This window comes from Rhinoraja longicauda, chromosome 26, assembly GCF_053455715.1.
Source record: "Rhinoraja longicauda isolate Sanriku21f chromosome 26, sRhiLon1.1, whole genome shotgun sequence".
Lineage (NCBI taxonomy): Eukaryota > Metazoa > Chordata > Chondrichthyes > Rajiformes > Arhynchobatidae > Rhinoraja > Rhinoraja longicauda.
The window spans coordinates 19,224,248-19,237,334 of NC_135978.1; the positions used below are offsets into that span (position 1 = coordinate 19,224,248).

Sequence of the window (13,087 nt, forward strand, 5' to 3'; positions counted from 1 at the left end):
GCTACTGATACAGAAGAAGGGTCTAGGTATTTCGACAGTGCACTGTTGCAAAAAGCATGTATAATGAATGTTGTGACCACCATTTTAAGATGCCTGATTGCTAATCTTATTTGTTTTGCTGGCAACTAACACATTTTTGAAATGATCTGTATTTTAAAAAAAATCACAAATCACAAATTGAAAAAATCAAACAATTGTCTACTTTTTTTTCAACTGACAGGTGTGAAAAAGGAGTTATGTCACTGGTTAATGTTAGGAACTGTATTCGCTTTTATCAGACTGCAGAGGAGCTGAATGCTGGTGCATTATTGAACTACTGTTCTGAAATCATAGCCAGCCATTGGGTGAGTTAAAGGATGACAACTTGTATTAAGCAGCGCCTTCAATGTGGCGAAATGTCTGAAGGTAGCCTATGAGGAATAATGCTTGATGCATGTATAATCTAAGATATGTTTTGTGATTCATCTCAAGAATTGTTTTTGTATTTGTCTTGCATAATGCTCATTTACTGAAGTTTGTGATTTTTAATTGTCAAATTGTTTAATGCTGCTTTGTTGTGACATTAACAATTTTTGCACAAAATAAGCCCCATACCAAATGGCTGACTTAGAAATCCTGTGCCTCATTTGAGACGTATCCTGCTGAAATTCTGCATCGGTTGAATTAGTTGTTACTGTCTCTTGGGGTACAACTTCAAATGAGAAACGGGTCTTTCAGCAACATTTCTAACTTTCACAAGTCTACAGTTTTTAAGTGCTGGTGCGGAACATGAACACGTTTAGCAATGCAGCACGTTCAGGATAATGAAAACCTGTCGGCTTGGAGAGTTTACTTTGGTACACCTTATGAGTGAGTTAGTTTTGGGTGCTGGCTGTCATCGCTTGCTTTATAAATGCAAATTTATTTTGAGTGTTGAAGTGGGGTTTGTTTTAAATTTACACTTTTATGAATAAAGTTTGGAGTTTTTTCACTAAATTGGAGCTTAATAGTTTTCCCCCATTAAATTCTCATTGAGCCATATAATCTTAGGAGGCGACTGACTTACTCTCATTTGCTGAGATAGTTTGTTTCAACTATAACAATGGTAACTATAGTTTTGCCTACCAGTTCCCTTTAAGAAAAAGTTGTTTTTGGATGAAATGTATTATCGATGGGCCAAATCCTCCCACCTTGTAGCCACCTTGGTCTATTAATATGTATTTTATAATATTAATTATTGGGTCATTCATATATTTACTTTTGCATGCCCTTGTGGTAACACATTCTTTGTCATATCCTCCAGTTTAACTGTAAGTTCATTCCATATGTGGCTATGTGTTTGAAAATCACTAGACAGGATACACCAGTATTTCAATGGTCCAGTTACTGTAGAGTAATAACTGTGTGGTGGTGAATGCCGGTTATATTTCCCACCATGACTAGCATTGTGAAATGTGTACCCTGGCTGTGCTGAAGGTAAAACATTGCTGGAAAAACTCTTGGCACGCAGCATCTGTGGAGACATGCAGTGCTAGCATTTCAGTTCAATGGCTTTCAGTGATCTACAATATCTGTAATATTTTTCTTTCAAAATATTTGACTGCAGGAAACACTATTGTGAACAAATTTATTTTGACTACTCCAAACTATTACTTTAATGTATCCCTTGGATAACAGAATTTGATGGCGATAAATAATGAAACCTGTTTTTTGTGTGATTCTACACACGACTTGTGAAATCCAATTGTAGTCTCTCCAGCAACAGAATTTTACTGATTTACTTGGTGAATAATAATGACTTGATCCACATGAGGGCTTCATGATATGGGCTATAATAATATTTCTCTCTCGGACCCTTCTTTATCCACCAAGCTGTGTCTCTATTCCCTGAGACTAGTCACCAATCCCTACCCTGCAACTGTAGCTCATTGTTCAAGGTCCCTCTTAATAGTTTGACACCTTTTTTCACCTTCCTTGAATATCTTCTGTACAGCTTTTAATGCCTTTTTAAAGTAATTCTCCTGATTGTGTTGCATTTTGTCCTTTATGATTGATAGTCATAGATTCCTACACCATAGAAACACCCACTTCTGCCCAACTTGTCCATGCTGACCAACGTGCCTAAACCAAACAAGTTCCATCTACCTATGCCTGTAGAAATATTAGTCACAGAAAACTTTCATATATATTAGGAGCTGAATGGAAAGATCATAAATAATAAATGTGCTATAACATCAGTCTCTTAACTACATTTGATTGTTATTATTAATGAAGGGTTGTTATATTTTAATTTCAATAAACATCAATAACACATTAAAATTCTATTTCAAAAAATAATTAGACTACTCAATCTTTGTCCAGTAGAAAACCAACCCCGAGTTCGGATTGCAGCAGAGACTCCTTCAAAGTTCTCCACTCTATTACTAAACCAGGTTGCTGTGGAATAGCAACTGGGTAACTGTTTTTTAGAAGGGAGACACATGGGTAGAAATAGTCAAGGCCCAGTGATTCAGAAGCAACAGACCACAACCTGGGGTTATTTTGATTCTGTGCCAACTTTTTGGACATAAGCTCCAGCTCAGCATTGGGTTTGATGTAGTTCCCTTGGTACTGGAAATGATGGTAATTGGTTTCACCAAGGTCTGTAACTCCTTCCAGATTTGTGTCGGGATTAAATCATATTATTCTTATTACCTTAACTGTTATCAGAACTGATTGTCATCGGCCCAAAATGTTAAATCTTTCTCTACAGATGCTACCTGACCTGTTGAGTATTTCCAGTGTTCTGTTTTTATTTTGGATCAGTTATTAGCACCCAGAGCAGGGGGAGAGTGGGGCATTCATGTCTAGCCCTATCTGTCCAACCTCTTTGCGACTTTTCCTTGCAATATCTTATCCCCAAAATAATATTCATAGTATTTAACTTGAGTAACAGTTACCAGGATACGAGCCCATGAGTCCTGACCCGAAGTATTACTTATGCATGTTCTCCAGGGATGCTGCATGACCTGCTGAGTTACTCCAGCATTTTATGTCTTTCTTTGGTAAACCAGCATCTGCAGTTCCTTGTTTCTACTAAGATACTGGGCTCGATATCAAAAGCAGAGGGAATAAATTTGGGGATGTGTCTGAGGCTGGAATTAAAAGAAAGCAATATTCAAAATCCCGGAGCATGTTGTGGAGTCCAGGGCAAGTCCCTTGAGAGATTTGAGCATGTGTATTTTAAATTACGTCATTGAAGGTTATAAAGCCAAAGCATTTTCCATTGGACCATTCAAGAATATTAGTTTTCTGTTGTTTAACAGTGTGATCAATGCTGTCATTGTCAGTTATTTTGTTAGTTGTTCATTGCTCTTTGGGCTACTTAGTTATCGCCGTATGTTGTCAACTAAAAACTATTTCTGTATTTATCTAGGATGATCTGCAGAAGGATGACTTCAGCAGCATGACTGCTCCTTTGTTATACAAAATGATTAAATCAAAAACCAAATACCCTTTGCACAAAGCTATCAAAGTGGAAAGGGAAGATGTTGTATTTCTCCACCTTATTGCGATGGACTCTCAGGTAAAAGCAAGGTTAATCAAAATGCCTGAAGCACAAGTATATCCTGGGTTTTTGACTGTTTATCTTAATTTTCAAGCTTCATGTATGTAGCATTGAGGAATAATATGTTAGCTGTAAGGAGTGCATTTTGCAGTAGATTATCAGGATATAAACTGGAACGGCACTGAACATTGCTGCAGAAGTGGAGTGGCAAATGGTGCAAGTGGCAGAGCTGCCACCTCATAGATCTAGAGACGCAAGTTCAATCGTGACCTTGGGTGCTGTCTGTGTGGAGTTGCACCTGGAGTTTTCATCAGGTGGCCCGATTTCCTCCCATATACCAAACCCATGCGGTTTGGCCACTGCAGATTGTGCCTGGTATATAGAGGCGAGTGGTAAATCTAGTGGAGATGGTGGGCAAACGGGAATTTGATGGTTGGCGAAGAAGAGATGAGCAGAAGGCCGTCTGTATGTCCTCTGTTACTCAAGTTGTTAATGAATTGAGATTTAACCCCGCACATACAAATGAAACTTTGGTAAAGTTTATTCCAAGTTACGTTTTGCTTCAAAAATGCCCCAGGTTTGTTTTATCTTCAGGAAATGCTTATGTTTATGGAATTTTGTGGTTGGATTCTATATGTTCCCATTATGTGATAAGTATACACAAGGCTGCCAATAATCAGTCTTGGTTTGTTGGTTTGTGCTTTGTACATCACAAAGCAACAGTATTTAAATTGCAAAATTCTGAGTCTGTAACAGATCCGACTGGTCGGTGCTGACACATAAGCAAATAGAATGGAGCTCATTTTGGGAACAGATTTTTGCCTTTTTAAAAGGGATTTCCTATGTGCATCGAGCTTATGTTTAGTAACGGCACCAGCAATGATCTTTGGCCAATTTGATTTAGTGATGTTGAGGCTTTTCTGCACACTGTTCACCACAGTTTTTTATTAATCTATAGTTACCTGGCAAACTAAATGAACTTGACGATAATGGAGACCTGGCCTTGGATCTGGCTCTCTCTCGACGGCTAGAGAGTATTGCGACAACGCTGGTTAATAACAAAGCAGATGTTGACATGGTGGATAAGATCGGCTGGAGTTTGCTTCACAAAGCTATCCAACGAGGTAAAAAGATAGCAAACAAATGAAACTCCATGAGTTGATGGGTTGGATGTTCAGAGTTTCATCTGATGTTCAGCTTGGTCCCTATGGAATGATTTGTCAATCAACGTCATATAGAACGGGCATAGTGAAATATTTTGCAACTTGTGAATATGTGGGCCTTTCTGGTTTAGCATTTGCCTGCTTATACTGCAAAAGCGAAATACTCTATAATTGTGAAATAAAATCAAAATGGTAGAAACACGGCAGCATGTAAGCAAGAATGGAGACAAAGTTAATCAGTTGTTTTCTTTTCATCAAAACTGGATAAAGCTAGAGAGGTGATGGGTTTTAAATATGTACAGAACGAATGCGAGGGCTGAGGGGAAGAAAGAACAAAAGAAAATCTGAAATGATGGAGACGGGTGAGATTAAATGATGACAGAGAAAAGCAGCAGTGAATAAATCAATTTAAAACTATTTATTTACAGCAACAGCTCTTCACAAAAACGGGGCCAGTGACTATTTTCAAGGATTGTTATAATTGTAGAATGTGCCAATTCTATAAATCTTTTCCTAAAGTTCAAGTTTTGTAATTCCAATCAAGAACCTAATTTCTCCATTATTTCTGTTAGGGCTGTCTGGATCTGCAGCTTCTAGTTGCAGTAGCTCCAGGGCTTTTTGTTAAAACTGGATTGAACAAAATGAACAACTAGCTCTGGGACTGCACAATGATGCTCTGTGAAGTATCAAGAAATAATCCTCTCCAATGGTTATTTTATAGCGCAAAGCTGTAGCTCGGGGATTATTACTGACGATAAACCCAGAGCTGCTTTGCATGATTTTTTTCAAATCTCCTTGGTCTACTCCAAGTTTAATAAATGTGACAGTTGGGTTGCTCTGGAACAATATCAGTGAAAGCTTGTTAAACACCCACTGGTTCTTCAGAATCATTAGAGCTGGAAGACCAGCTCTACATAGAGCTGGAGGCTCTACATTTGGTTGCAGACTGACTCTGGAGTAATCTCTGCATGTCTCTGAACAGCTGAAAAAAGGCAATTCCCAAGAACAAAAAAGGGCTGGAATGTTAAAATTCCTCTTATTTTATAGTTCCTAATTTTTCAATTGTGTGACCAACAAAGTTAATGTTTTTGTTACCATTTTGAACCACAAACGCTTGGTGCAGGTATACCCAGAGTGCTTTAGGAAGGAAGCTTCAGCATTTAGACCAAGTGATGGTGAAGACATGTTTGTATATTTCCAAGTCTGCACTACCTCGTACGTGCACTGACTCAATACGTTGCTCCAGGAGTGATTTGGCGATTACTATTCTCAGTCCTGCTTTTTAACTTTTTGCCGAGCTCCACTGTATTCATTCTACAATACCTTATTCCTTTTCCTACCTATGCCATTGTGCTGAAGTGGACAACAACCTCAGACTGCTTGCACTCCCCCTTGAGAATGTTCTGCAGCTGCTGAGATATCATGAACCCTGAATTCAGGGAGACAACACACCATCCTGAGTCTCTGTTATTGCCAAAGAATCCACTGTCTGTCCCTCTAACTAGTCTCCTATCACTAAGGCTCTGCCACTCTGCCACGGCTGCTCTCCCCTGATCCTAAGGGGCATACCTGTTGAAAAGGGGAATGATTACAGGGCATTGCTGCACTCTCTGGCAACTCCCTTTCCTGGTAGTCACCATCTACATTTTGTCCTTACCCAAGGCGTGACCACCTCACTGTACCTACTATCTATGACCTCAGTCTCCCAGATAATCTAGAGGTTGTCCAGCTGCTGTTCCCATTCCTTAATATGGTCTTTATGCTGCTGCACCTTGCACAAGTGTAGTCCTCGGGGACTGGAAGTCCCCTTGATTTCCCACATCCTGTCCAAACTGCCATCTGCACTGCAGAACACCAAGGAAGATTTATGAAAAAAGAAAAAACAAAATGTAGATGGTGACTACCAGGAAAGGGAGTAGCCAGAGTGTGCAGCAATCCCATGACCATAATTGCTTTCAGTTGCAAAACAATGTACCTCGTTAACTGGCTGCTGAATTTTAAAAGTCACTGTTGACAGTTGCTCAAAGACGGTGATTTTCTGATCTGTTAATTTTATGACTGCCTCCTCGTTTCAGTTGCAAAAATAAAGTGATTGAACGAGCCTGACAACATCTTCCATTATAGATGAGGTTCTCACTAGGGCCTCTTCTATATCCCGCAGCTTCGGTCTTGCTCCCCCTCCCCCCATTCGTAACAAGGACAGAATCCCCCTCGTTCTCACCTTCCATCCCATCAGCCTGCGTATCCAACAATTCATCCTCCAACATTTCCGTCACCTGCAACGGGACCCCACTACTGGCCACATCTTCCCATCCCCTCCCCTTTCTGCGTTCCGCAGAGACCGTTCCCTCCGTAACTCCCTGGTCCACTTGTCCCTTCCTACCCAAACCACCCATCCCCGGGCACTTTCCCCAGCAACCGCAGGAGATGCAACACCTGTCCCTTTACCTTCCCCCGCAACTCCATCCAAGGACCCAAACAGTCTTTCCAGGTGAGACAGAGATTCACCTGCACCTCCTCCAACCTCATCTATTGTATCCGCTGCTCTAGATGTCAACTTTACATCGGCGAAACCAAACGCAGGCTCGACGATCGTTTCGCTCAACACCTTCGCTCAGTCCGCCTTAACCAACCTGAGCTCCCGGTGGCTGAGCACTTCAACTCCCACTCCCAGTCTGACCGTTCTGTCATGGGCTTCCTCCAGTGTCATAGTGAGGCCCACTGGAAATTGGAGGAACAACACCTCATATTTTGCTTGGGCAGCTTGCAGCCCATGAACATTGACTTCTCCAACTTTAGATAGTTCCTCTGTCCCTCTCTTCCCCTCCTCCTTCCCAGTTCTCCCTCTATCTTCCTGTCTCCACCTATATCCTTCCTTTGTCCCGCCCCCCTGACATCAGTCTGAAGAAGGGTCTCGATCCGAAACGTCACCCATTCCTTCTCTCCTGAGATGCTGCCTGACCTGCTGAGTTACTCCAGCATTTTGTGATAGCCTGACAACAATCCTCTGCTTGCCTCCAGCGAGTAGTTTTGCATTAACTTTAAAACTCGGTTTGCACATTTCATTTTCTGTTTTTATTGGGTAAAACAGTTTTATCTTCACCGTAACATTTTTGAAACACTATGCCTGTCAAATACTAGGTTCCAAGGTAAAGTTACACACTGAAAAACATTATTTGTTGACAGTTGTCTTTTACATTTCATGTCCTGTGGTCACATGCAGCATTTGCTTAGGAATGTTAGATTGCAATGTAGCTATAATTTAAAAAAATTGCAGTTCTACCAAATATTGATCCAACACTTGTGCAATGAGTGATGTATGGATTTGAAACTAAACGTGTTTAACTTTTTGTTTAAACCAAGGTGATGAATTTTCTGCTAGCTTTTTGATTCGAAACGGTGCCTGTATAAATGCAGCTACTTACGGCGAGCAGGAGACATCACTTCACCTTGTGGCCTCGTACAGTTTGAAAAGACACTCGTTGGAAGCAATGGCAGGAATGGCACGTATTGCACAAGCACTTTTGGAAGCTTCTGCCAATTCCAATATGCAGGATAGCAAAGGAAGGTAGGTAACCATTGGGACCGTGTTTCTTTGCGTATTTTGCACAGTGAGTGACAACCGGAAGGGTCATTGTAGGGTAAGGAAGAGGGGTCAACTGTGTAATCCAAATGCTCCCAGCTCACTTCATGTAATGGGTTAAACCTGCTGGGATGCAAAGTGATATAATGTAAATCTCATAAACAAATAGTGTGATATATTTTGTTGTGCACGCAGTGACACTGAAATATATTGTCCATTTGCATATTTTACAAATTAATTCCCTCAATGACTTCTCTCTTGCTTACACAGGACACCTTTGCATACCTGTATATTGGCAGGAAATGAGTATATCTTCACACAGTTACTGCAGTGTAAACGGCAAGTATTTATTTAAATATATCATTGTCTTCTACGAGAACATTTTTGAATTCCGAAGTCAAGTTGTATTCAGCACTGATTTTTAAATGTTTGTTCCAGATGTGATTTGGAGTTGAAGGATCACGAAGGAAGTACTGCACTGTGGTTAGCACTTCAGGATATAACGGTGGATTCTGATCAATCAGTGAATCCATTTGATGATGTTCAGGTTGTGAACGGCACCTCTTTTGATGAAAACAGTTTTTCTGCGAAGCTTATTGCACGAGGCAGTAATCCTGATGCGCCAGATGCAAAAGGTAAGGAACCATTAGCCAAACAAGTAAAGTTGGATATAAATGGTATTATTTGAAATTAGAATGATTAATGCTTCTAAATTCATACTGGTATGACCAAGTCATTGGCAGTGTGACTATCAAGAATCTACCCATCAAGGGCCTAGATCTTCTCCCTGCAATATTTGACATGGTTACCAATCAAGAACCCATCAATCTCCACTTTAAAAATACTCAATGACTGAGACACAATACTCGGACACAACTATCTGCGGCAAAGAATTCCACAGATTCACCAACCTCTGGCTAATGAAATTCCCCCTCGTGTCCATTCTAAATGTGTGACCTTTTATTCTGACGCTGTGCTCTCTGGTCCTAGACTCTCCCACTCATGAGGCCACTGGGCAATAGGGTTGACTGTTGAAGAAGAGCAAAGCTATTTACAAATGTGTAGATTATTTATTTTGCACAAACACTATTTCCTTTCTTCGCCCCTCCTCAACGCTTAATTTTTCTGTATGCCTTCTGATTTTCTCTGCTATACCTTTTCTCAAAAATGGACAGAGGTTTCATGCCTAGCTGCTATGGCATTCTGCGATGCATATGATACATTTGAGTATGTGTCCAGTTTGTAACAAAGGCTACTAGATTCTGTCTTCAGTAATTTCGCTTTTTTAAAGTCATATTTTAATTTTGTGTATGTATTTCAACCTTAACTCAAAGTAAGACGACAAAATCCAAAGGCATCTTCCCAATTCTGTGCCTCTAGCAACAGAAGTTATTCCCTCAAAAGTTCAAAATAATTATCTTTGATTCTCCCATCTATCCCTCTAATATTAATATCCTTATATCTGCATCGGAATTTAGAAGGATGAGAGGGGATCTTATTGAAACATATAAGATTATTAAGGGATTGGACACGTTAGAGGCAGGAAACATGTTCCCAATGTTGGGGGAGTCCAGAACCAGGGGCCACAGTTTAAGAATAAGGGGAAGGCCATTTAGAACGGAGATGAGGAAAAGCTTTTTCAGTCAGAGAGTTGTAAATCTGTGGAAGTTTCTGCCTCAGAAGGCAGTGGAGGCCAATTCTCTGGATGCTTTCAAAAGAGAGCTAGATAGAGCTCTTAAGGATAGCGGAGTCAGGGGGTATAGGGAGAAGGCAGGATCGGGGTACTGATTGAGAATGATCAGCCATGATCACATTGAATGGTGGTGCTGGCTCGAAGGCCTACTCCTGCACCTATTGTGCATTGTCTATTGTCTATTGCATTTGGTTCCAATTCTTCCATTGCAACTGTTTACTGCTGTGGTATGTGTAAGAAGGAACTGCAGATGCTGGTTTAAACCGAAGACACTGCTGTGGTATACTTGTCATATTGTTACTCCATCTTTTCACCACTCATGGCTTCACAGACTAGTTTTATCTTCTGGCTGCAAGTAAATTCCTGTCCAACCAATATTAAAATAAAACTTATTTTCACCATTCTAGTTATTCCCCAACTCTAAGCTTTACAAGCTTGGCATTGTCCACTTGCAGAAACTGCTATGTGAGGCTGATACACAGTATGGACATTTTAGGAATAAGTGAAATAATTTAATTACATTTTATAGCTTTATGAAACATCTTCCTGACCTATTGTCCTTTTGGAGACATTTAATGCAGTGAACTGCATTTAACACTCTAAATTCTATGCTAGGGAACTGTTTGATGCAAAGAGCGTCAGAGAGCAAAAATGAAGCTGCTGCACTTTTCCTGGTTGCTCATGGTGCCAAAGTGAATCACATCAATCAATGGGTGAGTGAAGTTAATAGTCTTCAAGGAGATTTTTTCCATTTGTTAGAAATTAAGTCAATAAATAACTTTGGGGAAAATCTCAACATATTTATGTTCCATGTGTTGGTCAACATTTGATTGCATTAACGTTTATTCCAAGGAATTGTGCAGTACGAAACATCATATTTAAATACTTCAGTGGCCTCATTATGTTGACCTTCGCCAAAGCAAACACACATTCTGTTACATTAATAAAAGTTCCGCAATGTGGTGAGATGCGGAAAGACATAATCCAAGTTTTGATTTGTGCAGTTAGTCAATCTTATGTTTAGATTGGCACATAAGGAAAGAATGGCCAAGGATTTTTTCCATTTGTTTTCTAATTACTCATTTTGTTGAGTAATTAGAAAACTCCAGTTTGAGTGAGTTGGGTAGGTTAGCCCAGTACTAAGAATTGCTCATGAAAGTAAAATGCAAAAATTGGAGAAGAGATCAAGATTAACTGATCCAATTGAGGATTGTGAAAATATGAACCCACTCGGTATTTAACTTGGTCTCTGTCTCTCCTTTTGTGTTTTCTCCCACGCCATCATGTCACACTTGGCTGGCCACTGAGCTAGGGTGAAACACCACTACACACAGCCTGCCGACATGGCCTGGCAAACCTCACTGCAGAACTGTTGCAACATGGAGCAAATCCCAACATTCAAACAAAACGGCCTCTTCCCACTGGCATGGGTGTGTCACAAGATGCTGCTGATGGTCTCCACCTGCAGACGCCACTTCACATGGCAATAGCAAACAACCATCCAGATGTGGTATCTGTGATACTCGAGCAGAAAGGTAGGTTTGTTTGTTTGCTGCACCGGCTGTACCTCATTAAGATATCATTGTAGCTTCAGATTAACGCATTAAAAACTTCAGGCTTTTCTTGAAACGCCTCTTCTCGCTTTCCATCTTTGTTCCATTTCCTTGCTTCGCCATGACTTGAAGCATATTCTCAATTAATATTTGTATTCTTGGGGTGTACAGTATTGTGTCATCAGATCTGTTTTAACCCGTTTTTGCTCTGGCAGACAATGTTACTGACTGGGAAAAAATATGGAGGGAAAATGTATTCTGGCCATTGGTTGTATTCATCCAAATTCACAGTAGTATCAAATGCATGCAACTGGGTACAACTGGCAACTAGTACTCATTTAGCACTAATTATAAATGAATTCTTCCCTCATGTTAAATATTTAGTATTTTTATTGATGATTACCACTGATGGCAGTAAGTTAATACTTAGATTTGTTGAAAGCAATGAAACTGAATCTACAAGAACGAGTGCAACTCATGACTGACACTCTCACACTTGAAGCGAGAGATTAATTTCTCCCCATGCCAGCTGAACACAGGTTATGAACTCCAGACTTGCAGACACCCTTGTATAGGACCGAACTCTCATAATAAATTTAAAAATCCAACATATGTATATATGGGGTTTTTTTTCTCTCTCTCTCTCTCCTTTTAATAATTTTTTATTAGACTTATGTGCTGTTGATTGCATTCATTATCACACTGTGGAGATATGGTACCATTTTGAGTCGTTTTTGCTTATTTTCCAACTTGGGTTATGGATGCCCATTTAAAAAAAACCCAATGTGATTCAATACCGTATTAACTCAAAAATGTAAATTCAAAAGTAAATGGTAAAATAATAATTTGGACTTTTCTGGTCAGAACTGCTATGTCTGTCTGTGCACCATAATCTTGATTTTGCAGAGAAATGCCAGTAGTCCTATGTAAACTTCAGAAGTGCTAAACTTGTTGGTAGCTGTTTACTTCTAATCCAGTATCAGAGTATGAAAATAGCCAGAATGTGCATGATAGAATTTATTCAAATAATCTGTGCAGAGCCATATCTAGCAAAGGAATGGCATCTTTCTTCAATTCACTGGAGAGGAATGGAAACATTATTTTAATCTCTTCATTTATTTGATTAGTTTGATTTTTGGAAACATTCCAAAAAAGTTCAATCATTGATGCATGACATAATTGATTTCAGATTTTGCAGGGGTTTTGTGGGTCGGACTTATTTTGCCACCTCGTCCATATCTTCTAACAAAGGTTGGGGCCATGCCATTTCCCAATGGGAGCAATCCCAGTCATCCTATTCTTTCCCCCCACCACAACACCCTGTGCTCCTGCAATTCTTGCACTCCCACATGTTCATGATTACCTTTAGATTCTTTGTGCTCTTAACCAATGTTGAGGGTGACACAGCGGGTAGTGCTGCTACCTCACAGCGCCAGATTCCTGGGATTGATCCATCTCGGGTACTGTCTGTGTTGAGTTTTCATGTTTTCCTGTATCCATGTGGGTTTCGTCTGGGTGCTCCAGTTTCCTCCCACATCCCAAAGACGTGCAGGTGTGTAGATTAATTGG

At 40.0% G+C, this 13,087-nt stretch overlaps 1 protein-coding gene across 1 annotated transcript in view; it reads left to right on the plus strand.

Moving 5' to 3' along the window:
• Positions 1-13,087, plus strand: part of ankfy1 (ankyrin repeat and FYVE domain containing 1) — a 64,243-nt gene that overhangs the window by 19,626 nt on the left and 31,530 nt on the right. Inside the window, exons 5-12 of the mRNA XM_078422697.1 lie at positions 221-344; positions 3,395-3,544; positions 4,485-4,650; positions 8,053-8,257; positions 8,543-8,611; positions 8,711-8,907; positions 10,581-10,678; positions 11,278-11,500. Coding sequence (XP_078278823.1) covers positions 221-344; positions 3,395-3,544; positions 4,485-4,650; positions 8,053-8,257; positions 8,543-8,611; positions 8,711-8,907; positions 10,581-10,678; positions 11,278-11,500 — 1,232 coding nt within the window. The remainder of the gene's footprint in view (positions 1-220; positions 345-3,394; positions 3,545-4,484; positions 4,651-8,052; positions 8,258-8,542; positions 8,612-8,710; positions 8,908-10,580; positions 10,679-11,277; positions 11,501-13,087) is intronic.